The 26,167-nt window shown below is 40.4% G+C and overlaps 1 protein-coding gene across 2 annotated transcripts in view; it reads left to right on the top strand.

Moving 5' to 3' along the window:
- Positions 1-26,167, top strand: part of LPIN1 (lipin 1) — a 164,961-nt gene that overhangs the window by 77,524 nt on the left and 61,270 nt on the right. Inside the window, exons 2-9 of one of the 2 annotated variants that reach the window (XM_006880671.1) lie at positions 4,072-4,272; positions 7,041-7,136; positions 9,907-10,214; positions 12,926-13,051; positions 15,142-15,249; positions 19,511-19,649; positions 22,806-23,118; positions 25,331-25,424. In XM_006880671.1, the coding sequence (XP_006880733.1) occupies positions 4,072-4,272; positions 7,041-7,136; positions 9,907-10,214; positions 12,926-13,051; positions 15,142-15,249; positions 19,511-19,649; positions 22,806-23,118; positions 25,331-25,424 (1,385 nt within the window). Of the gene's footprint in view, positions 1-4,071; positions 4,273-7,040; positions 7,137-9,906; positions 10,215-12,925; positions 13,052-15,141; positions 15,250-19,510; positions 19,650-22,805; positions 23,119-25,330; positions 25,425-26,167 lie in introns of those variants that run through there. The other variant, XM_006880672.1, reaches the window with a different exon arrangement.

Raw genomic sequence — 26,167 nt, 5'->3', positions numbered from 1 at the left:
TCCATCTCGTTGAAGAATGGGGTTGGTATTTGTATTGGGATTGCATTAAATGTGTAAATTGCTTTTGGTAGTATTGCCATTTTCACAACATTGATTTTTGACAGCAGATTTGCTCAATACAAGTCAACAACTCATCTTTTGATTTCTTGACTGCTGCTACCATGGGTGTTGATTGTGGATCCAAGTAAAATTAAATTGCTGACAATTTCAGCCAATTTTCTGTCTAGCATGATGTGTCTGTCCATCATGACATTGCTAGTTGGTTCATTGCGAAGATTTTTGTTTTCTTGATATTAAGGTGTAATCTGGGTGTTAATCATAGGGCTACACAATTTGATGTGTGTGTGGGGTGAAGGAAATGGGAAAGATCTTGTGTGTTAAATAATGTATTCAAACTTTGTAAATAAATCAGTATAAAATAAAAAAGGTGTAGTACACCTTTTGAAGACTGTAGTTGTAAAAAGAGCACGGGCTGTATCTGACCTTTACCAACTTCACAAAGGCAAACGCTCTCTATGAATAACATTAGCAACACAAAGCCAGTTCCTGTGAGGCCAGGCATGTCCGTGTCCCCACAACTCTTTTTACTCATCCCAACACAAATCTTACGGCTCTACTTGGTCCAAAATCTGTTGTGATAGCTCACAGACCTAAAAGAACCATACTGGGGAAGTCAAAGGTTATAATCCAGGTCAGTAGCAGAATACAGTCAGGACAGCTTCCGAAATTCCCTCGCAGGCACCTCAGCCTTGATCCTGTGGCTTTAGGCCAGTGTCACAAATCTCTCAGTCCTGCGGATCATAGTTTATCCTTCCTGCCCAACTCCCCTAGTCCTCCAACAAACTTGGGCAAACGGCTCTTAGCTCTGGGTCAGTGGCATAGCATTCCTCAGGTCCGCTCTTGTCTCATGTCAGGTCTCAGGTTCTCTGCTGTGGCTGTTATGGCTCTTGCTCCCATAGACCTTAGTCTGGTTGGCGCAAGAATCTCTGGTCCTGAAGGACGCATTACATTCTCTTACTTCTTCACTGGTGGTGAGGTTTCTCCAAGTCTGCTTTTGGTTCCACTCAATTTAAAGGTGAGACTAGCTAATCCCCCTTGTGGATTCGTTAGACTAGCCAGTCCTTTTGTGGAGTAGGCTAACATACCCTATTTGCATTTTCCCTCTTGTCCACGTGGCGAAGTATAATAATGGATAGGGAAGCCGTTTTGGACAATAAATCCTCAGCACCACAGTAGTCTTGATCTTCTTTGATATTTCAGTTTTCCAAAGTTGTCTCATCTGCATAACGTAAATTGTTTATGAATCTTTCTCCAATTCTGATGCCACATTCTTCTTAATATAGTCCAACTTCTTGAGTGATTTTCTGAGCATATATATTGCATGGGTATAAAGAGAAACTACAACCTGCCCCGCTACCTTTCGAGATTTTCCATGACGTATCCCCCTTGTTCTGCTCAAACAAGTGCTTCTTTGTGTACAGGTTTCCCATAAACATAATGAAGTGTCCTGGAATTTCCATTCTTGTCAATTTTGTCCATGATTTATTATCATTCACAAAGTCAAATTTTTGCATAGTTAAAAAAACCACAGGTACAAATCTTTCTGGAATTTCCTTTTTTTTCAGCCAAGATCTATCTGATATCCTTTCTTCTAAGCAATGGTACCCCTTGTTCTAAGACATTTTGAGAATTTCTTTAGAATTTTTGGCAGTTTCCGGTCAATATATAGCTGCCTTTGAATAATCTTCAGCAAGATTTTACTTACTTTTTTTTTATTAAATTTTATTAGTTTTAATGAACATTTACAGGGATTTTGGATTTTCATTCCTTCATTGCTGCACCATTCTCTCTACCCTCCTCCCCAGTTTGTTCTTCTTCCCCCGCCCTCTGAATGTCTTTTTTAATTGTCCAATTGCCACAGTGCTTGTCAAAGTCAGTTCTGATTAATCTCCTTTGTCGGTGTGTCCTTTGCCATTCCCTATCACCCCTCCTTGAGAGAGACTTCACCCTGATTCATAAGGAAAAGGGGATGGCGTATTCTCTTAGCTACTTCCTGCTGAAAAGGGACGCTGTGGGTTTCAGGGTGAAGATCTTCTCTCACTACTCTAAAGGGCCCCTTTGGCAGTAGGAAACACATAGACTATTATGGAGATTGGTTTTGGAATTTAGATGCACTCTTGTTGATTGTGCTTGGCCGTACATGTTCATATCCTTGAAGATGTATCATGGGGGTGTTGCAACCTAGAAGACACAAATTTGACTAACAAGTTATAAGTACATGAGTCAAAAATTATGGAAAAAGATTTTACTTACTTGTGATGTTAGTGATCTTGCTCAAGAATGTTAGCATTATTGGTTGGCCAGGGAGATTGATCCCATAATAAAGCATAATGCTCTTTCTATTAGATAAGCTAAATTAATGTTTTGTATTAAGATGACTTCAAGGATATTTTTGGTTTAAGGATTAGCATTTTTCTCAGTACAGTAATTTTGTGATTCATTCAGCTCCAGTGGTTCCAGAAAATGAGAATTTAAATTTCTGTCCTGCATTTCCCCCTTCTGATCAGGATTCTTCTATAAAATATTTGATCAATATGTATGGTAACGTAGAGTTGTTTAGTAAAATGCATGTGTTTAGTAACATAATGGTAGCTGATTGTTGTCTGGTTCTTCTGGTCTCATGGTAAAGGAGGCGGGTTTTCATGGAGACAAGTAGCCATACATTCTGTATTCTTCTCCTTTACCTGACCCTCTTTCCTCCCCCAGCAAAAAAGGTCAAAAAACAGTTGTTGACGCCAATCCTTACCATCTGTACATGTCAGAATAGAGCACTGATGTTTTAATTACTCCTGTTTACTTCAACACTTGCATGAGCTTATGAGGTTTTTAAGGCACTGGGTCATCTCCCCTCACCCTCCTTTTTACTTCTTAAAAAATCTGATGTCTCTGGCTCATAGAGACGATGCCCTGGGTGTCTGCTGAGTGGATTGTCTGTCTGGATGGGCAGCAGCAGAGTGCAGTGATCCCTGGAGCCGTGGGAGAGAAATCAACAGGCAGGCAAGGACCAGGGTGGAATAGTTAAAAGTATTTTTTTATCCTTTCAAGTAAAAACTCTATAAGTGACCAGTGCTCAGGCCTTTTGTTCACAGGGTTGCTATGAGTCAGCTGCGACTCGACGGCACCTAACAACAATAACAACAACATAGAGAGCTATGTTGGCCTAGTGGACAGAAAGTTATACTACCAAGCCGAACGTGGGTGATTTTAATCTGTGGCCCTCAGGCCGGGTTCAAATTGTTTTCCTGTCAAACATTCTTCTTGGTGGTATAGCACTGGTCTGTGCATTGCTGTACAGAGGTAACTCATGGTTGCTGTGGTGCTGAACACTGAGACACTGATGTGCCAAATGTGGTAATGGTCACTCATGGTGGACAGTATTTGCTGGAGCTTCCCGATTAAAACAAGCCTGGAAGCAGGAGTGGCATCCACATCCGAAATAGCTTGCCTCCGGACACTCTCTGTATGAACAGTGCTCAAGCCTTCTGTTCATAGGGTCGCTATGAGTTGGCTACTATTCGACGGCACCTAACAACAACATTCAAGTAAATACAGTTACTTTACTCCCAGTCAATATTGTTAAATGCTTATTCTGTTTGTCACAGTATTGTGTACACACATGCATGTGCACACAAACATACACACACATATAAAATTCAGCCTCTTTTCCCAAGATTCTTTGGAGTTGTGTGAAATGTTAGTGGCAGAATGAGGCAGGTCATTAAGACAATAGTCCTGACGACAGTTGTACTTAGGCTTCATGGGACAGAAGGAGGATTTGATGAACTTGCTGTTTGGAGAAGGAGGGAATAGGTAGGTGAGAAGTATTGTATCTTCTAGGGAATTAAAAATAACTAAGAGCAAGGGTTTAAGGTGGAAAGTAGAATTTAACATAGGTAGATACATTTTTGAAATAGTTCATATTTACTAGTACTCAAAGGCCTGTCTTGGATGAATTTATTTGTGTCTATGTATCTGATGTTTATATTTAGTTTATGTTTGTCTGTTTTCTAGGCTCAAACCATGAATTACGTCGGGCAGTTGGCGGGCCAGGTGTTTGTTACAGTGAAGGAACTCTACAAGGGGCTGAATCCTGCCACACTTTCTGGATGCATCGATATCATTGTGGTTCGACAACCCAATGGGAACCTCCAGTGCTCTCCTTTCCACGTCCGCTTTGGGAAGATGGGGGTACTGCGCTCCCGAGAGAAAGTGGTAAGGGCGAAAGGTCCAGTGGCCTGGTGGGTTGCTTGTCTCTTAAGAGAAATCATTGTATTTCTGTATCTTGAGCTTCTCTCAGAAAAAGAATTTTACTTTTCAGTTGGAAAGGGCTAGTCCCTAACCTGACTGTTGTTGTTATGTGTCATCGAATCGCCTATGACTCAAAGTGACTCTGTACAATAGCTCTGAACTCTGCTCTATCCTGGGCCAGTCTCACTGACTCTGACACACGTACCCCTGTTACCCCAGTTACCCCCGTTACCCCAGTTACTGTGTCAATCTGTCTCATCCTGGGTCTTCCCCTCCACCGTAGGATCTCAATAAGACTGTTGGTCATAATACCTCCAGGTGGCTGCTCTGTATGCCCTGGCTGTCTTCATCACATGGTGGCTTGGCTTCAATGGCAAAAATCTCAAGAGAAAGAGAGCCAGGCAGAAACCAGGTGGCTGTCTTTTATATCCTAGCTTTATAAGCTACGTCGTTTCACTTTTTTGTGTGCTTAATTAAGATAATCATGAATCTGCCCATGTTGAAGAAGAAATAGATTCAACTTAATAACAGAGGGTGGCCAGCTTCTAGAAGAACATGTGTTATCGCTGTGTACCATTGAGTCGGAACTGACCTGTAGTTGGCCCTCCAGTGGGTTTTCAGAGTCAATAATAGTATGGGCAGAGATTGCCCCTCCTCCTCCTGCAGAGCAGCGGGTGGATTTGAACCAAGTGCCTTGCATTCACAGAGTAGATTCTCACCAGTTGGCCAGAAATATTGACATGTCCATTTTTGATGAATGCAATCTTGCACATTGAAAGAAGAAAGTACATGGAAAATAAACAGCATGTACCATGCCCTTACGTAATGTGGAATTGGAAATAATGTATTTCAATCAGTTCTTGGAGTTAAGTTCAAGTGAAAATTATTAGTTTACAAGTGAAAATTATTAGTCTACCTTATTTTAGAGATTCTAACCAACCTCAGATAAAATGTCCCAGTTTTTAATTTCTAAAGACTGCAGCAACACTTTGATAGCAGTGTTAGTGCCATAACCAGATGTGTGACCCGGGCTAGTTGCTTTTCTTAAAGGGCCTTAACTGGAAAAGGAGGAACTGGGCCAGGTGGTTTTGAAGAGCCTTTCATCCGGGTTCTGTCCTTTACTGCCTATTCTCCACAGCCAAGAACCCCTGAAGTAGATGAGTTTCTAGAAAGGCATTCTTTTTTTTTTTCCCTCTCTTCTAGTACCTCTTTTACAATTTTCTCAGGGCACTTTCTCTGTCTTCCTCATGTTCTGAAATTCTGATCACAACTATGTTGTTCCTTTTGATGTTATCCCACATGACTCTAATGTTTTCTCCATTTTCCTTCTATCTCTTCTCTGATTTTTCTTCTAGTATGTTCCCACTGACTTTCTTTTCTTCCAGCTCAGTGACTCTATGCTCCTTCACTTCTGTTCTGCCTTTTTTTTTAAAAAAAAACATATTGGGGGTACAAGGAGGTGAGGGGTGGGGGCAGAAGGGTGAGGATGGGCAGGGATGAAAATTTCAGGGGTGCAGTTGCAGAGCTGTACAATTTGGTTGGAGGGGGGAGCAGGTGAAGGAAATGAAAAGGATCCAGCGGGGACCAGATGCTACAGGGGAATGGTAAGCATATTCCAATGGTGATTAAACCAACTGTCTTATTGATTTGGGAGCTGGATGCAGACTCTCTGGCTTCTTCATGCTGAACAGGGGCGTAGATGTGAAGGGGGAAAGGGAGGACACTTTATCACCTTACTGGTGGTCTTGGGTTAAAGCTGCTTGCCTTCTTGTTCTGTTAGAAGATGTTTTCCTGACATTTGCTCCCCTCTGTAGTGCAAAATGTTTTCCCAGGTGGGTCCAGTGGGGATGCCATCCTCCATTGCTTCCTTAGCTGGCAGTTGTATTTCCTTTTTGTCACTGGCACTGGGTTCAGGATCAGGTCTGGAGTAAAACTCAGTGTTAAGGTTACCTATAGGAAAGGGAGCAAAAACTAGAGAGCACAAACTTGTGAGCTCCAAATAAAAGGTCTTTGGGAGTGTTACTTTCAGATTTACTGGGGAAGAGGGTGGTGGAATGTAGCCTAGATAAAATTCTCTGGATACCCTAGGCATTTTTCCCCCACCCAAGGGTCAGATGGCACAATCTGGGGACTGAGGAGCTCACCCTGAGGGCCACGCCCCATGCCAGGGGGGCCGAAGACAGCCCGCCGCCCGCTGCCCGTGCCCGTGCGCAGAGGGGCCCGTGATGGCTCGCCCCAGGCCGTAGAAAGGCATTCTTACTGATTAACTGATTGGAATTTGGAATTGGGAGGTATTTTGAGCTGTATTAGGAACAAACAAATCCGTCTTATAGAAAGGGCAACCAGGGTGCTTCATTGAGGCAAGGATGGTAAAACTTCTTACATACTTTGGGCATGTTGTCAGGAAAAGACTTGATGCTGGCAAAGTTGAATAGTGTAAATGGAAGACCTTCTACAAGATGGACTGACATAGTGGCATTAACTATGAATTTGAGTATATCAGAGAACTATGAATTTGAGTATATCAGAGATGGTGACGGTGGTGCAGGGTAGGGCAAGGATCAGATCTGTTCCTCCCAGAGCTGATATGAATTGTAGGTGACTTGATGACACCTATCAACAGCAGGATTTGAGTAGAACAGTGTGTATAGATATGAATGACCATCACTATGGGGTTTCTTGTTGTTGTGAACACAGCTTATTGTTTTCTTGAAAATACGATTTTCTTTCAGGTTGACATCGAAATAAACGGAGAATCTGTGGACTTGCACATGAAATTGGGAGATAATGGCGAAGCATTTTTTGTTCAAGAGGCTGATAATGATCAGGTAAGAAAGGCTGGGACAGGCTTACTTCTGAGTTTGTACGTCTGAGCATGCTTCTTCAAGAGACACAGCAGAAGTGTGTGTGGAGAAGCAGTGCTGACACCAGGCCAAGGGAAGGTTGTCAACGTGTAAAGCAGCCGTCTATCCACACTAGGGATTTGAGTCAGGCAGAGGAGAAACCTCTCTATGTAAGTCTCTGAAGTCCTGGCCTTCCCAAGTTGTTGAGTGTCAAGAGAGATTGAACCATTCCTAACAGATGGCCTGACAAACTTTATTTGGAGAATATCCAAACCACTTTAAAATTACCTTTTAGTTCACCTGAAAGCCACTTTGAAAGCAGTCCTTAATGAAATTCCCTTCTACTAGTTCCTTTATGGAAAGACAGCACTAAGATCTAAAACTACTGATGGTCATTTTAGTGTAACATAACATTAATGTAGCACTTGAGAGGAATTGCAGAGCCCTTATCTTGCACCTTCCTTCTTCTTTCACTACCTTCTGATACCAGGGATGCTTGCCCTTTCTGTACCTTTCTTCATTTATCTGCATCTTAAAGTGGGAGAATTAACACCTAACTCCTTCGGGTGCTTTGACAGAAAACTCTTTCCACCTCAAACGGACACTTGGTATGTACCACTTGTCTGTAGTCAGATTTTAGCACCCATGCTGAGGAAGCATATTGGGAGAGGAGATTCTGGGACTTTAAGGTACATTGAACCAGCCTGAGTTGTCTTACAGAGGCTCTGCAGACCAGAATCTGTTCTGTCCCATACATCTTCCTCTCATTATGCCTGGTAAAATTAGAGCCTGCTGGAATTGGCCCTTCATCCTCCGATCATGCAGGTTGTGGGCTCCACAAGCCGTGGGCAGGCCAGCTGTTCTCCACAGGCTTTTGCTCCTCATTCTTTTTAGGCTGAGGAGAGAGTAGAATCTGAGGGTCCCCCCCCACCCCCTACTTTTCTACATAAGTAGTTTTAGTAATGTGGACTGTAGGGCGTTGAGCTACTAATATCTCTGGGAGAAAGTTGAACACTCTCTTCTCTTGTGATTTAGAGCCTCTGAAAATGGAATGGAGGGTAAGCTATTATGAGTTAGTTCCAACTTGATGACAATATGAGAGAGAGACTTTGACCTGATGCCTGTGTTTCATTTCCACGTGGTATAATTGATCAGTTGTGTGAGATAGCCTCTAGCTTTACTCCTCAGTTTTGTGTTTTAGTATATTTTAAGCTGTCTAAACCATTTAGGGGTGGGGGCACAGTTGTTTAAGTAGTTTGGAAATTTAAACCCACCCAGGGGTGCTTGTAGAACAGACTGGTGGGTTGTTTCGAAAGTTCAATTTGCAGCTCGAAGGCTCCATGGAGCCGCTGCTGAGCGCACACACGGGGCCACCATGAGCGAGCATCTGCTTGACAACCGCTAACAACAGTAGAACAAGCTATCAGAAGTGTATGTTTGTTTGTACCCCATCTCTGGTGTATTGTTTTATTTATTTCTGCTTCTTAAATGGGTTATTCATCAATAGAATGAGTTCTATACTTTTTAACAAAAATAAGTCATTATAAAAAACATTATTGACATTTTGGGAGTTTTGGTAGGGCCTCATGGTAAGGAACTTTGCCAGCAGTCTAAAGACACAAGTCAGCTGCTCTGAGGGAGAGATGGGCAGTCTCCTGTTGTGTGATTTACTGCCTCTGAAAACCCACCAGAGGGTCAGTTATGACTCAACAGTACATAACAACAACATTAACATTTTGTATATCTTATCCTTTCATTTTCAAGCTGTCCAACATGTGATTGTTGTTGTTGTGTACCATAGAACCCATAGTTCTACCGTAGAACCAACCCGTAGTTGATCCTCCAGTGGGTTTTCAGAGGCAGTTAATTGCTCGGGAGGATATTGCCCTTCTTTCTCACACGGAGCAGTTGGTGGCTTTGAACTGTGTGGCTTCAGGATTGCAGCACAGGTTCTTGCCACTAGGCCACCAGAGCTCCCTCAATATGTGATTAGAATATCTAAATACCAACCTGTTGCACACCGGATGCTCCTGGGGCAGCACGTGTTTAGAAATGGAATGGTGGTGGGGAAAAGGATGTTAGTAGCCAACTTCTAAAAAAATTAAAATTGTCTTAATTTAATGCATATTGACAAATATGCACATTCTTTCGCTTACTCCTAACTATGGTGAAAGACATAAAGTTGAAGACAATTTGTAGGATGATCTGGTGATTCAAATTCCATTTCCCCCCTCTTTCCTCTGTATGCAGTGAAATTTTGTGACCCGAAATCACTGAGAATTACCTCACTGTGCTTGAATTGCATAAATGGAGGATTTGTTACAAAATGAAATTTAATGAGTTGCTGACTTTTTGACCTTGCATCATATTTGGCAGTCCCAAATCCAGAGTTGCTGATTGAAACAACTCCTAATGTTGCCTTGCCTGAGGCACGCTGAAAGGAGAACCAGTCATTGTCATCGAGTTAACTGTGGTTCATGGCGACTCTCTGTGTTAGAGTAGAACTGCTCTGTAGGATTTTCTTGGTTAAGGTCTACCAGAGCAGACCTTTATTCCATGGTGTCTCTGTGATTGTAAGCCACCAATCTTAGTTTATAGTTTAATGCAAACTATTTTCAACCCAGGGACCTCTAGGGATGCTTAGACTTCTAACTTTAACTCAGAGGGATTTTGGTATAGTCCTACTTCTGGAAGGCAAATGAATGTAGTTAAATTAATAAAAACCTCTTTTTGGAAAATGTATCTTGTGCTCTAGGAAGTGATTCCCATGCACCTGGCCACCTCTCCCATCCTGTCAGATGGAGCCTCGCTAATGGAAAGCCAGCTGAAAAGGAACTCAGTGGATCGAATGAGGGGCATGGACCTCAACATGCCACCTCAAGTGTCGCCGCCTAGTGAGGCATCTTCAAGTGGCTCTTTAGTCAAAAAGAGAAGAAAGAGGAGGAGGAAGTCTCAACTGGATACCCTTAAAAGAGACGACAATATCAACACGTCTGAGGATGAAGACATGTTTCCCATAGAAATGAGCTCTGACGAGGATAAAGAACCACTGGACAGTAGTAGGTAAATGTCCACAAAGCCAGTGGTGTCTATGTTCTCGCAGCATTGTGGGAATCTTTGAAAGATTAATTTCTGTTAGCTTTGTTTTCACCTCATAACTTCTTACTTTTCTGTTATGAATTTTATACTGAATTCTGCAATCATGTTCACTTTATCTCATATAACGATTTGATGCCATCTGTAATTTTAAGAGATAACATAATACTAAACCAATAGGACTTCACCAGTTCAGAAAAGAATCCGTGAATAGGAACTGAGCAAATTAGTACTTTAAGAATTAAACCTTGTTCTTAGATGTATTTATGCTTATTTGTATACTATATACATGATAGTTGGACTGGCATATAAATAGGTTTAAAAATGAAAGTAGTGGTTGGTGCATATATTTATTTGACTGATAGTTGTATCTACAGGTTTTCCTTGTATGCATAGGGATCCTATCCTATCACTCACAGCATTGTACTTCAGAATAGATGCTGAAATGTTCTTTTCATGGTCAGTGTGACATCATTCCTCTTCAATTTGTTGTTCCTGGCATTATAGATTATGTGATTGTATGATTCAGAATGGCCAATACCAATCCATCTCAACTCACTATCCAGGATTTTGATTTTGAATTTAATTTTTGATAGCTTCCAATTTTCCTAGATTCATTGTTCATGCAATCCATGTTCCAGCTATTTGCAGCTGTTTCTCCTCATTTTGAATGTTTACAGTTGTTTCTCCTCATTTTGAATTTTGCCAAGTCATCAAATAAAGATCCTTCACTGAGAAAAAATAATGAAAGTAGAACATAACTAGTTTTCTCTCCAAGTACTCTTCTTTCTTTTTAAATTTTACTAAGATAGGCAATGTTTAATGGATATTTTATTCCATTTTCTTACCTTTTAACAATGTGATGAAATTTTGTTCTGTGTATCCTCATTTTGGTGAAAAACCCCAATTTTAAAAGATGTAACTCAAGGGGAGCTCTGGTGGCCTAGTGGCAAGAAGCTGCATTGCAATCCCAGAGATATGTGGTTTGAATCCACCAGATGCTCTGCCAGAGAAGGAGGGGCCATATCCTTCTGTACCAGTCAGATCCAGTTTGACATTACACACACGCAGAGAAAATAATAAAATTTAAAAAAAAATTAAAAGATGCAACTCATTTGTAAATAGTAACTGAGTGATATTCATACTTTTATGTATTTCAGTGTAATTTTTAACAGATCTTTTTATATCTTTTTAAAACAAAGAAGTGGTAGAGTGCCATAATGAATATTCTTCCCTATTTCCGTAATCTCCAAATTACTGAGGAGCAATGTTGTCAGTTTAAAGACTGAGGTGTGCCAGATTCAGGACACTTTTAGTCACTTGCTATGTACCTGGGAAGCTAAACAAGAATAGAATGACAGAAAAAGAATTGATGTCTTTGACTTGTGATGTTGGAGAAGGTCACTAAATATCCCATGGACTGCCAAAACCCAAAATGTCTTTAAAAAAGTGTATCCAGAGTACTCCTTAGAGGCAAGGATAGTGAAACTTTGTCTCATATATTTGGGGATTTGCGAGGAGAGGCTATTTCTTGGAAAGGGGTATCTTGCTTGGAAAGGTAGAGAGAGGGTCAGCAGAGGAGGAAGACCTTTAATGAGATGGCTTGGCACTGTGACTCCAGCAGTGGTCTCAGCTGTGTTAGAGATGATGAGGGTGACTCAGGATAGGGGATTCAGGTCTGTAATTCATCAGGTCGCTATGTATTGTACTCTGTTCAGCAACACTTAACAACAATAATGACAACAACTTTCATTATTCAGAATGGGTTTTTTCCCCCCCTGACTAAAAAGAAAGCAACGTAACAATGTTGTTGTTGTTGTATGCCATCGAGTTTGATCTGACCCATAACTGACCCTCCAGTAGGTTTCAGAGTCAATTAGTTGCATGGGAGGAGATGGCCCATCCTACTCCCGCGGAGTTGGAGCTGGTTGGGATTTGAACGGCTTGCCTTGGGGACTGCAACACAACTTCTTGTCACTAGAGCTCCCCTTCCTTAACTACAGATTCTAATTTTTTGTAGGCTAAGAAACCAGATAGTTGGGTTTATTAGAGTTGTTTCTCCTGCATGGCTTTTAATTCTAGAACTTCATGATAGATAGTTCAGGGAATGTTAAATAGAAGCAGATGTTAGATGAGTCCTGTTTTGTAATGCATGTGTTTATATCTGTAACAAAGTATATTTTCATATTTGTAATTTTAAGATACATTTGATTTCAATCATTTATTTATTTTGCTAGGTAAAACATGTAGATATGTACCTGCTCTGTGTTTGAATATTTAGCAGTTTTTATCTGTACATGGGAAGTGTTTTATGATACCCCAGCTTCAGACATGAACTTTATCTATATATCCGGCGTTGAATAAGAAAGGTGATTGTAAAAAAAAAAAGTGATTGTAAGTCTCACAATGGAAATAGCAGGTAGCATGTTAAGCTTTACATTTATAATTTAGCCCAATATATATATATATATATATTTATCTATATCTATCTATCTATCTTTGAACTATATGTATATTTTACTTTTTTCTCTATACTACTGGAGATATGCCTGGTATTTTAAAAAATAGATCATATTGATCTTTAAAGTACTTAAGGGATTTTCAAGAAAAAATTAAAATTAAAATATATTATGAATCTGTAACTAATAGTTCTTTAAATTAATTTTTTTTCTGCCTAGAACTCTTCATAATGATAGGTCTCTATTCCAAGATGATGTTCCTAAGGAAAACCTTTCCTCAGCCTCCACTTACGTTCAGTCAGCATCTTACCCTAATTCAGAGAAAGAGTGGTCCCCAAACCCAAGGTAAGCTGCATGAATGTGGAGATGTATTTGCTCACTTAAGCCTGTAGGAAGAGCTTTCGAAGTCACTTCTAAGAGGCATGCATGCCTAAGAACCCAGTAAAGAAAGAATGAAAATGGAAAATTATTAGGACCAGAAAAAAGACAATGTACTGTAGGAAGTACAGGTCTGCACTGTAGGCGAACATGTACTCAATCTGTAGACACTAGCTCTTATCACCCTGAAGATGCATTATGCTAGTTGGTTGTTAGTCAGGAGGAGACAAGGTAACAAAGCCTTAGGCACTGCTTCAGAGACCGCTGAGGTTTTTTCAGAGGAGTTAGAATGACACCTTCTTCCCATGCTTGAATTCATCTCCTGGAGCCAAGAGCATTTGTTTCTCTAAAATGCACTCTGAGCATGAATACCAGAGTTAGGCTATAAACTTGGAGAACTGTAGCTGTTCAGTGTGCAAATTGCTATAGTAAAGACTTAAAGTTAGTGAAATCTATTGGACATATTTGAGTGCTTCTGAGCCATTTTTCATATTTTATGTGCACAGAGAATTGGGAAGAGGGAAGATCTCAATTATGCATTCTCTACAGAGAATTTTCACCAATGGGGTTCAAATTTGTTCTTGAGCAACCATTATATATTTTATATACTACAATGGTTTGTGACTGTCTAGTGGCCACTGTACATAAATAAATAAAACAATGTATCAATGGCATTAAAGTTTCTTTGGGAAGAGAGGCTTTTGGGAGAAAGAAGGCCTTAAAATGTTTGGCAAAGGGGCAATGATAAAAAAAAATGAAGACTAAGAAACAGTGGTCTAAATGATAATGACATTCTTCGATTATTTTTATATAATCTTAGATTTACATCTGATTTAAAATCAAAGTATATGACCCTCTTAAGTTCTGTGTGCTCTAATGACTTCATACCAAAAGCTAGTCTTGCCACAGTACCACTCCTGGTTCTAGCTTGACAAGGCCCATCTCATTAATGAGACAGCAGCCATCAGTGTGTGCTGTAGTCGAGACTGGAGAAAAATTGATACCATGTGGCTGCTTTGCAGCCAAGGCTGTGACAGTGAATGTTACTGAAACAATGTGGGAGTGGAGACTTGCCTATGAAGTCTATTACTGAAGCCCATTCTAGACCAGCCTCGTCCAGTAAGGCAAATGCAAATTTTTCATTGTCATATTTAAAAGTTAAAAAGAAACCAATGAAATGAATTTTAATGATTGCTTACTTGACCCATTTAAAAGATTATTTTAACAAGTAATTAATTTAAAAAATATATTGTATTTCACGTTTTTGTTTTTATAGGAGGTCTTAAAAATCTGTCTCCTGTTTGACATGTAAAACATACCTATTGTACTAGCCATGTTTCACGTGCTTAGCAGCCACACCTAAGTTGTGGCTATCATTGGTGCAGACAGAGACCTTTCTAAAACCTCATACATTCTGTCCCCAGATTGATGAGAAACAAACCTCTAACGAGAAGAAAAAACCCACAATACTTTGGGAAGAAAACTACATGAAATGCTTTAAACTAACAAATTGAAATATCAATTAAAGATTACACATTCATTTTAAGAATTTAAAAATTTTTCACACAACTCTGAATGTATTTCTCTTTAGTGTTAAATATTACAGTTTTTAGGAATCTAGAATGACTTTCAGATTATGTTGCCTTGACCACTGTCAGATAAATTTACAAATTAGGATATACATGTTCATGTTTATACTTGGAAGAATTTATTTAACTTGAAGAGACAGTTGGCCAAACAAATGATCAAATCTTTGGAATAAGTACTTTGGTTAAGTACTAAATGTGAGCAGAGGAAAACCATCTCTTATGGGCATATGCCTTAAATGGTAAAGGGAAACAGATCTTTTCATGGTTTCCTGTTTTTGCAGTTCAGAAAACAGACATTGATTTCCTAATGATCTCAACATACAGTCCTCCAGTTGTGTGAGATGCCGAAGTGTTTTAATTTCTTTACAAATAATACTGTTCAAATAATCTAGTCACTGGTAGGAGTATTCATTTAATGTAATTGACCTGTGATTTTTCTTTCTCTTAATGTTATCCCGTGGCATCCAGTAGCCTGATAGATTGCAAAAGGACGCCCCCTCTTCCTGCTGTGGCTCCCGAGGGTGGTCTTTCTAGTTCATGCCCTCCACAGTCTTCCCACTTCCACGCTTCGGAAAGGTAGAGGAGTTATACTTCCCCATTTTGGGTGTATCCAATAACAAAAAATTTACAATTAACTCTTAGGAGACTATTATACTAATCCAATTACTTATGAAAGAAAGACATATGATTATGTTTATATAATGTAAAAATTTAGATTTAACTTTTACAAATCAATTTTATCACTAACCAAACTACTTATGAAGAATATACATGGAGATATATATAGTCCCTTTCAAAGTAAGCATTTATAGATAATCCTAAATTAAAAATGTGTAAATGGAGCCAACTAGTGGAAACCAATTTCCATGGAGTCAATTCCAACTGGGGGGTGGGTGAGCAGGGAGAAAAATGTGCAACAATGAATGAATGGAAATCCAAAGTCTCTATAAACTTTCATTAAAATTTCAATTAAAAAAAGACAAATAGGGGAGCTCTGGTGGCCTAGTGGCAAGGAGCTGCAACTACAATCCCAGAGGCGAACGGTTCGAATCCACCAGATGCTCTGCTGGGGAAGGAGGGACATTGTCCTCCTGTACCAGTCAGATCTGATTTGACGGTACACGCACACAAAAATAATAAAATTAAAAAAAGACAAAAAAATAAACAAACCAAAAATAAAACTTTAAAACATGAGGCGAGGATAATTTCTATAGAGATAATTTAATTTATGTTTAAAGAACCAAATCTCAGGATGTACTTTGTGATTGTGTCTTTGGAAGAAAGACCTTTTAAAAATGTGCTAAACCAAGTTGTTAGCATTTATAACTATTTTGCCTAATTGCAACTGAGGAAAATAGTGAAAAGCAATATAAGATTAAGGAGCTTTAGTGGTGTAGCATATTACATGTTGTGCTGCTAACCAAAAGATCAGTAGTTCAAATACATCAACTCCTGTTCAGGGAAAAGATGAGCAGTCTTCCTGTAAAGATTTATCATCTCAAAAAGTCGGTGAAGCATTGCTGTGAGTTAGAGTTGAATGAACGGCAGTGGATGTGGTTTGGTTTCCAGTATAAGGCTAATAAAGACATTATTTACAAACTCAGGTCTGTAACTTGGTTATTATTTTGTTATGAAAAATGTGACTTTGTCACAAAGCCATATTTTGAACAATCCTTTCTCTGAGACATCTGATATTTTCCAGTGGGAGCTTTGTGATCATCGTTCTGATAAATCACACTCGGCTTAGCCACATCAGTCTGAATTCCCTTAATCACCCATCATAAGATATGTGCCTGTTCTGTATACAGAATCCTTTGGAGAGGGCTGCCATAGCCGAAGTGGACAGCATTTACTGCAGTGGCATATTTGATGTGACATGTGAGGTTTACAACTTACTATTTTCACATAGTACTTGGTTCTTTATAAGTATTTACAAACTTAATATTTTTAAAATAAAATTTCATTTTAATTGTGATTTTAGTGAACCTTTACAGAGAAGCAGATTTTCATTCATTGTACATTTTACCCTCTCACTCCGCCAGTTAACTTTTAAAAAAATATTCATTCACTGTTGCACATTTACCTACCTCCCCCAGCTCCCAGTCCTCTTTGCAATGATAGATCCCTTATTCTAGGCTGTTGTCAAACGTGATTTCTTCTGTGGATAACCTGTGGCTTGTGGAAGTTATGGAAGGATGAGGAGGCTATTGTTTCTGGGATCTAGAGAATCTTTTTCCACATGTTCATTCTTCTTTGGGGTAGTTGCCTCAGTTTTTGTGTTGAATCTGGCCCGTTATCAGTTTTTGTAAGTGAGGCTTTATTAGAACATAGCCAGTGTGTTTACATAGTGCCTTTGGCTGCTTTTGCGCGACAGTGAGCCAATAGGATCTGTGCAACAGAGATCCTATGATCCACAAAACGGAAAAGATTTGCTATCTGTCTGGTCCTTTATAGAAAAAAAACCTTAACCCCTAAACCAGAGCAAGGTAACATTCATCTAAAGGGCATTTAGTGGCAGTGGATAAGATAATTTATTGTTCCAAAAATTTTGCAATAAAATAAAAATGTTATTCTGTATTGTAAACTAAGACAGCACATGAATTTGGGGTTTTGTGTAGCATTGCTGAGGGTAGGAAACCAATTGTGTGGACTTTCTCTGTGAAGACTCTGGAGATCACAGTTGAGTTTAAAGTCCCTTTATCGTAGACATTATAATGCCAGAAAAACATTGAACATTTGAAGAAAAATGTAATTATAGAAATAGAGGAAATAAGGGGGCTTGAAGGTAGTGAGTATTTTGTCTCTCAGATCTGTCATATGCTCAGTATTCTTTCTCATTTTTCTTCCCAACGACCAGAAAAATGGGTGTGGTGGTGGGTAAGGGCGTGGGCACAGAGTGGGGCATCCATTAAGTAAGCTCTCACTGCGTAATATCTTAAGATCATTCTCTCAATACATAAAATAGAACTGAGCAACAAGCATCATTGCAAACATTCCATTTTAGGTGAGTTGGTGGGCAGTGTTCACTAAGGAAGAAAGCAGTCTATATAGTGTGAAAGGAGAGGGAGAGAGCACATCATCTGCTGGTCAACGAGCTTGACTAAGTAGTCAGGACCAATTTAGCTATTGAAGGGCCTCTATTTTGATGTAAGATGTGTATCAGCAGTGAACTCTCCTTGTACTGATTGGGAAGTTGTACTCAGGTCTATCGGAGTTCACATCTAACTAGAACATATAAATGAGATCATGGACATGAATGATGTACTTTAAGAGAGTACAGAAAGATTTTGAAAAAGTGCAAAAGGACACTGCTCTGTTTGAAACCTGCCATCTTAATAACTCGAGAAACAATGATGCAGGAGGACAAAACCGAGAAATAACTAAAGGAATCTGTCTGTCTGTCTATCTATGTGGTTGCCCAATTATAAGAAGCTGCACTGCAATCCTAAAGGCATAGGATTCAAATTACCAGTTACTTTGCAGAAGAAGGATGGACAATCTCCTCCCCCGTGATTTATGCCTCTGAAAACCTCCTGGAGGGTCAGCTGTGTGTTGGTCCAATTGATGGCACACAACAACAACAGCAACACACACACACACACACACACACACACACACACACACAGAGTGAGAATCTGTAGAAAAGCTACTGCTGGCTGGTTACTTTGACCAGAAGTAAGACTTTGTTCAGGTCTTTTTATTATGTTTTAATTTTTATTTTTGTGTGTGTACCGTCAAATCAGAGAGTGGGGTGGAGCTCCCCGATTAAAACAAGCTTGGAAGGAGGAGTGGCATCCACTTCTGTAATAGCTTGCCTCTGGAAACACTATGAACCTGGAGAGAGGATGAGAGACACCCAAGCGTCGAGGACTCTCCTTCATAGGGTCGCTATGAGTTGCCTGCAACTCCTTCACAACAACAACCGTCAAATCGGATCTGACTGTTACAGGTGGAGATTGCCCGTCCTTCTCCAGCAGAGCATCTGGTGGATTTGAACCATGTACCTCTGAGATTGCAGTGCAGCTTCCTGCCACTAGGCCACCAGAGCTCCCTTTAGTTCAGGTCTTAAGAGCAAAAATATAGAAAGCATATGGGTGAAGACAAGTTACAATTATTTAAAAATTGGCCTGAGAAAGAAACATTGTGATAAATTATTATAGGAAGAGACTTCGGAAATTGGACCACAGTCCTTGGAAATGTTTGTGGAAGATATGATGTCTTATAAAATCTCATTTTAGGCTCTGCCTCCTTAGCGACCTCATTTTGGGCATCTGCTGTTGTGGTGAAGCTGGAAAATTATAGTGTCCTTGTTTTCAGAGCCAGTATAGATTTATAAACACTTTTTGACATAGATTGTAATGGATATTTGTCCAAGGTGACCAAGGATCCTTCTGCAGCTGTTAGGAAGTTGAGAGACTTTTTTGAAAATGGAGAATTCAGGGCAAGTGAGTCTGAGATGAGAATGGGATGGATGGTAATTTTGAAGTTAAAAAAAAATACCCCAAATCCCTTAATCCTTTATATTTTCATAATCTTGCTCTTTTCAAATCTTTTTCCTCTTAAGGTCACTTCTTTTCCTCATCTTCTCTATTTACTTTGAATTTTGCAGCAGGTTGAGGCGAGGTTACCCAAATCAGGGGCACATTTCACTTGGACATATGTTCTGTGTGGGTCTTTGATGATCCCGGAGGGGTATTTAATATAATCAGATTTAAAAGGGGACAACAGCTTGGGTTAATTTTCCGAGTTATTTGGATCTGGGCCCCAAACATTTAAAAAAAAAAAAAACAAACACGTTTCTTTTTCCATTCTCAGTCAAGCATTTGTATTTCTTAAGTCCTTCAGGTTCCCGACCTTCAACGCCGAAAAGTGACTCGGAGCTCGTCAGTAAGTCTGCAGATAGAACAATGCAGAAGAATAACCCAGAAATGCTCTGGCTTTGGGGAGAATTGCCACAAGCTGCAAAGGTTAGTTCCGTTACCCCAGCTTGCCCCACTCCCCTCATTTCTACCCCGCACTGTGGATTTCTATTATAATTCAGCTACAATATATCCGACCGTTATCATGCCATCACCAAGGAATGTAGAAAAAGAGAAAATACGAATGTTTACCTTGAGCGCAAGAATTACTTTTTTTGTGAACTCCCAACGTTGCTTTATAAAGAGGCTTCATGGCATTTGTATACTTTAACTGAATTGCCTTTACACTACCCTTGTGTTAGCATTTATATTTCATATCAGCTCCAAATACAAATGAAGACCTTACACTTTAGACATAAAACCTGGTGCATTGGAGACATAAATAAAAAAAAAGGCTCCCAGGTTAATAACTAGTGAGAAGCCATGTAAGGAAAGACCAAGAAGCAGGGCTCACTGAAATCAAGGCTGAATGTGTTCTGAGCGATGATGTTTGTCATGTCCCTTACAATCTAGGTGGCTGTGTGTGGGGCGTGGTGGGGGGGAAGATTACTAGAGCAGAAACGAAAGTCACACTTAGACAACAAAAGGAAATGCTAAGGCTTCAACTGAGCAAGTGGTAAATATTTTTGCAATCTTATTATTAATAATCCTAGGCTTTCATTGCTCTTCTACTACTTGCTCGAAAGACGGCTGAGAGAAAATAACTTGACCTTTCAGAACCTCAGCGTCCTCACTGCTCTGAGAAAATGTGAGAAAACAGATGGTGCTTGGAGTGTTGGGGCAGTTGACCGAGATAGCATGTGCTAAACAAATAGTATCAGTGCATGTTACACAGCACTCGACTCATTGCCGCCGCACTGGAGGCGACTTACAGCTGACCAACCAGTGGGTTTTCAGAGGCTGTCAAGTGAGTGGGAGGAGAGTGTCCATCTTTCTCCTGTGGGGCTGATGGTGGATGCTCACCACCGCAGAGAGGCCTTCGGGTTCACACTGCACCTCCTCGGCAGGCAGGACTCCAGAGCTCCCTCTGACTCATATTAGACACTATTTGCCTTCCTTTTCCTTGACTCTGATGCATACTCCCTTGTCTGTCCTACGTAAGCCCTTTTACTTGTGAGCTTCAGCTTCCTTACCTGTGAAATTGAGTGAGGGGCCTCCAAGTAGTCGGTACCACAGGTGGTTTTCTAAAAAGTACAAAATTGTCGTTTTTCTTTCGAGAAATTTTTCTTTCATTTCATATTTTAATATATGTAAGGATCTTGAATTACACTATTACAAGGTAGGGAGGGGTTTCCGTATTGTGTGTATAGTCCTTAAAAAGTGTTTCTGCATTCCTGATAAATGTTTGTAATATGAATGAATGAATTAGTGAATGAAGATTGGAAATACGTTTACTCAAAATCAAGATAGGCAGCTTTTTAGAGAACAGATTGGTTCAAGCCTATGCTGTAAATTCACTCCCTTTATTAGTTCTGTTTAGTTTTACAGAAAATGCAGATTTCTGTGCCCACAAGTTATAGTCCTGACCCAGCCAACCGTCTTTATAAATTTATGTCATTAGCTGCTGGAGAAACAGGATGAAAGTACAAGCCCATTAGTTTTTCTGGAAAAGGAATTATAACCTCAGATGTACTGTAGCATTAGGGTCTGACATACAAGTAAATATCTTCTTACTTTCTAACCCATAAATTTAATTGATTTAAAGAAATGTTGTTGTTGTTATGTGCATTGAATTGCCTGTGACTCACAGCAACCCTACGTATAGCAGCTCTGAACCCTGCCCTGTCCTGAGCCAGTCTCACTCTGACACATCTATTCCCATCTTCCCAGTTATTGTGTCAATCCATCTCATCAGGGGTCTTCCACTCCTGCATTGTCCCTCCATCCTTCCAAGCATGATGCCCTTCACCAAGGACTGGTTCCTCTGGCAACATGCCCAAAAGTATATGAGAGGGAGCATCAAAATCCCAAAATCCTAGTCTCCAAGGAGAAACATGGTTTGACCCTCTCCAAGACAGACCTATTTGTTCTCCTGGTGGTCCATGGTATGTTCAATACTCTTCTTCAGCATCACAGCTCAAAAGCATCAATTTTTCTTGAAGATCTTTATAACAAAAACTTGTTGTTATATGTTACCGAACTGGAACAGATTCATAACTGACTCTCCAGGGGATTTTGAGAGGCACTAAATTGCACAGGAGGTTATTGCCCATCTTTCTTCCTCATCATAAAGAGTAGAAACCGAAATGCTAGTTTTCCATACTCTTGTGAACCAGTCACCAAATCTTCACTTATCCAGTCACGTTTTTAGGGAAAATGTTGAAATACACCAGCAAGCATATATTCATCGACACATTGACTGTGGCAGTGGGGGAAGGTGTGTCATGTCAGAGGCGATGAGGTGGGCTCAGGACAGAGCCGGGTTCAGAGCCATTGCTCCTAGGGTCACTATGAGTCGTAGTCAACTCAGTGGGACATAAGAGCGTACAATGTCACATTGTGAGCGCATCTATGCAACATACACCCTGATCAAGAGGTGAGATGTAACCAGCAACTCAGAAGATTCACCTTTCCCCGCTGCAGCTTAAATAGTTCACCCCACACAGGAATCCACCTAGCCTTCACTAATGTAAGAACTGCTTGTGGAATATTCATCCATATTGTCTACAGTACTGTTCACTGTTGCTTCTCATTGCTATATAGTATAGCATTGTTTGACTATATTCCCTGTTCTCTTGATGGCCATTTAGTTGCTTCTCCTTGTTGGCTCTTTCTCCTTTTACTGACTGAATTCTTTTAAGAGTTGAGAGTGAGCTCTGACGGCCTAGTTGGAGGGGAGTTGCGTTGCTATCCCGTAGGTGGTGCCTCTCTGGTGCTTCAAGTATACCAGCAGCTCCTAGTGAGAAAGCTGGGTAGTCTCCTCCCTGGTGGTTTATAGCCTCTGAGAATTCCCTGGAAGCCAGCGAGGAGTTGGTTCTGACTCAGTGGGAATGAGAGAGAGATCTTCTGGTTGATGTTTCTCTGAAGGTTTCATTTGCTTTGGGACCATAATCTCGAGCTATGGATCATTAGGCAGGTCATTCCTGAGCCTTAATGACAGATGGGCATCATCAAAAGGGGTCACTTGACTACCTATGACTTTATTTTTGATTAACTCAGTTTGCCTCTTTGCCTGGGCTTCTGACTTTCTCTTTCTCTCCCTACCCCTTTCAGTCATCTCTTCACAAGATCAAAGAGTCCAGCCCACTGGTCAGTAGAAAAATCTCCGATAAAATGCACTTCCGGGCTATTCAGAGTGAATCTTCAGATACCTTCAGTGACCAGTCCCCAACACTGGCCGGCTGTCCTCCCGAACAATCACTTTTAGATCAAAGCAAACCTCAGACTGAAATGCATTTTGTGAATGAAGAGGATGCCGAGGCCTTGGGAGCCACAGCCCCACTTTCACCTCCCAGCGAAGAACACAAGCCCTCTGCCAGTGTAACCCAGGCAGCAGGCAAGATGGACTCACCTTCCAGGAAAAAAGGTACAGAAGGCCCAGCCATTTTTCTGTGCATGTTGTGGGCTTCACAAATTACAGTTTCTTCTTTCCAAGGTTCAGAGTAAATCACCATAGAAGCTGGACCATGTCATCTGTCATGGTCACTCTGTGCTCTTTTGTAGAATATATTGATTTTAGTTGTAGGAACTCAGACCTAACGAGGCCTTAGTGATCATGTAATAAATAAACCTCTTCGTTTTACAGACCAAGACAGCTCCTGGGGAGCTAATGTGCTTAAAGCCCTTGAGCAGAATGTTGCTTCTCACACAGTCAATTTCGCATATATTATTTTTGTTGTTGTTCTGTGCCATTTGCCTGAACCAAGTCAGAGCTGACCCTCTAGTGAGTTTTTGAAGGCTGTAAGTCATACAGGAGAAGGTTCACTGTCAATCTTCCTACCTCACGGCTGCTGGTGGATTCAGGTTGCTAGGGAGTCTCCCCTTTGAGTTTGCAGTTCATCTGAATGGACGGTGCTGTTCATTACACAGTTAGGTTATTATGTACCGTTGGGTTGGAACCGACTCATAGCTGACTCTCCAGCGGGTTTTCAGAGGCATTTAGTAATCACACGAGAAGAGATTGCCCACCTTTTCTCCCACCGCGCAGCTGGTGGATTCGAACCACGTGCCTCTGGGATAGCAGTGCGTAAAAGGTGAGCTTTATCTGTTCCAACAGATTAAAGAAAGAACTGTCTAAAATGAATATATAAGGCATTTTATGTATGACAACAGCCCAGAATAAGAGATAGATCATTGCACAGAGGACTGGGGTGGGGGTGGAAAGGTAATTTTTCAAAAATGGATGGATGTTAAGGACAGGAAAAAAGTGAACTGGGAGAGGGGGAAGGGAGGGCGAGGGGGAAAATGTGCAACAATGAATGAAATTCTAACTTGTGTGTTAGTTCGTTAAAATCACGATTAAAATAAGATTTTTTTTTAAAGTACACTATACAAAGTTGATCATTGGGCTAATATCTACCCTTGTCCCCGGTCATACTTTAGCACACTATCCAATCCACTTCTTCATCCCCTTTGCCTTATTTCAGAGGGTCACTTATGTGTTGCCCCCTGACGCCCTCTAGTGGATATGCTCCATGTAGCAAGAGTGTCTTCTGTCAGATTTCCCTTCGTGCCTGGTGCTTAGAACCAGTGGTTGGCATATAGCAGCGCTCCATGAATGTTACTAGTTTACTGAACTGATTGAATGCCAGGAGTGATGATAATATCAAGCCTGGTAGCTTTGTACAGCTTTTTGGATTTGGAGGAGCTAATGACATAGTGCACTGCCAGAAGTAAAAAGGAAGTCTGAAATCTGGGTATTCCACAGATCGACTCCCTCTTGGAGGATTCCCAGGGATGGGAAGGGAGGGAGCGGGGAGTGAAAGGGAATAAACGGGCAAATTGGGTGAAGGGAAAGGCAATAGCCAGTAAGAGTGTGAGAAGGCATTATAATAATTTTTTTTAGTGTTAGAAAACAAAATGCCTATGAAAGATTCAATAAAATACCAGTATGATTTGTTATCTTTCACTCAAATAAAAAAAGGAAAAAAATGAGGGGAAAAAAATGAAATCATGGTATTTATGGATGACTTACAGTGTACAATATCAGGTCCTGTTCTTGAAATGTTGGTAAGGCAGTGTTAAATGGTCTTTTATAATTAAATGATAATGATAATAACGGTATGTTTCCAATATATTCAGTGCTTGGTATATTTTTAGGGACTTTTGAGAGGGAACTGTACCTCAGTCAAGTAAGCCACTTGATCAAAGTCACATGTTAGTGAGTGATGCAGATAGAGTGTAAACCTAGACAGTTTAACTACTGTCAAGCTGCACACCAACTTCTACAGACTGAGATTCTGGACCGATTTGAGTGTTCATGAGCAAATAATCATATTGGCACTTTCAGTGCTGTTTCAAAGACCTACTCAGGAGGCAGCCTTCGTGACATAGCAACAGAGAATTGCACTGCTTACCTAAAGGTGGCCAGTTCGATTCCACTAGCAGCTCCACAGAAGAAAGATGGACAGTCTCCTCCTTTGTGATTTACAACTTTTCAAAAACCTACCAGAGAGTAATAAGCCTTGAAGCAGCTCTGGTTCAGTGGCAAGGAGAGTTGGGTTTGAGCCATCTACTCAGAATGCTGTTTGCTTCTAGAAGTGTGGTTTTCTGACTTGATCCATTTATCCTAAATTTAGATAAACGCAGCAGACATCTTGGTGCTGATGGTGTCTACTTGGACGACCTCACAGATATGGATCCTGAAGTGGCTGCCCTGTATTTTCCCAAAAAGTAAAATTTTCTTTTTAATCCTTTATATGATTTATGACTTTTTACTTTGTGAATCTAGGGTGGATTTTTTTCGTGAAGCAGAGGGATGTGGATGTGCAAGGGGCCTGGGGATTAATCATTGGGTTTTACAATTTGATGTGTGGGGGATGAGGAAAATGGAAAGAATTTGTTCGAATTTGTAATCAAATTTTATAAATAAACTAGTAGAAAATGGACAAAAGAAAAAACAAACCCCCCCTTCTTCCTGTAATTGATTAGAGGACTAGTAGGAAGGGCAGTGAGATGCTCATTTTGTACCAGAAAAAGCATCCTATGCAAAGGATTGACTTCCTTTGTGCACATAAAGGGTGTGACCATCTCTCTTGTGTCTGTGTCTGTCACCATTAGAATGCAAATGTGGGCACTGGACTGTCCCCAACTGTGGGATTGTATCCGCTGTCATCGTAAAATCATCAAAAGTGAATGACAGTACCCTCCTTCCCCCATAGTTCTTACGTTCTCATCTTTAAGACAATTTGCTTTGTATTTCATTTACTTTTCACAGCCTCGGGAGGTGGACAATGGCATCAGCTAAAAAGACTTCTTGCTAAGGGGAATATATGTATTTCACTTTTCTTTGCTTCTTTAATGAAGTCTGCCCCAGAATGAAACGATTTTTTCCTCATGGACATGATAGATTGCTTGAGAGCAATTTGGTATCTGTGTAAGGTCCAAAAAAATAAAAATTCTCAATGCTCTTTTCC

The sequence above is a fragment of the Elephantulus edwardii genome, unplaced genomic scaffold (assembly GCF_000299155.1).
Source record: "Elephantulus edwardii isolate Elephantulus edwardi_28Jun2011 unplaced genomic scaffold, EleEdw1.0 scaffold00009, whole genome shotgun sequence".
NCBI classification, from domain to species: domain Eukaryota; kingdom Metazoa; phylum Chordata; class Mammalia; order Macroscelidea; family Macroscelididae; genus Elephantulus; species Elephantulus edwardii.
This window is presented reverse-complemented; position numbering and strand designations above follow the sequence as displayed.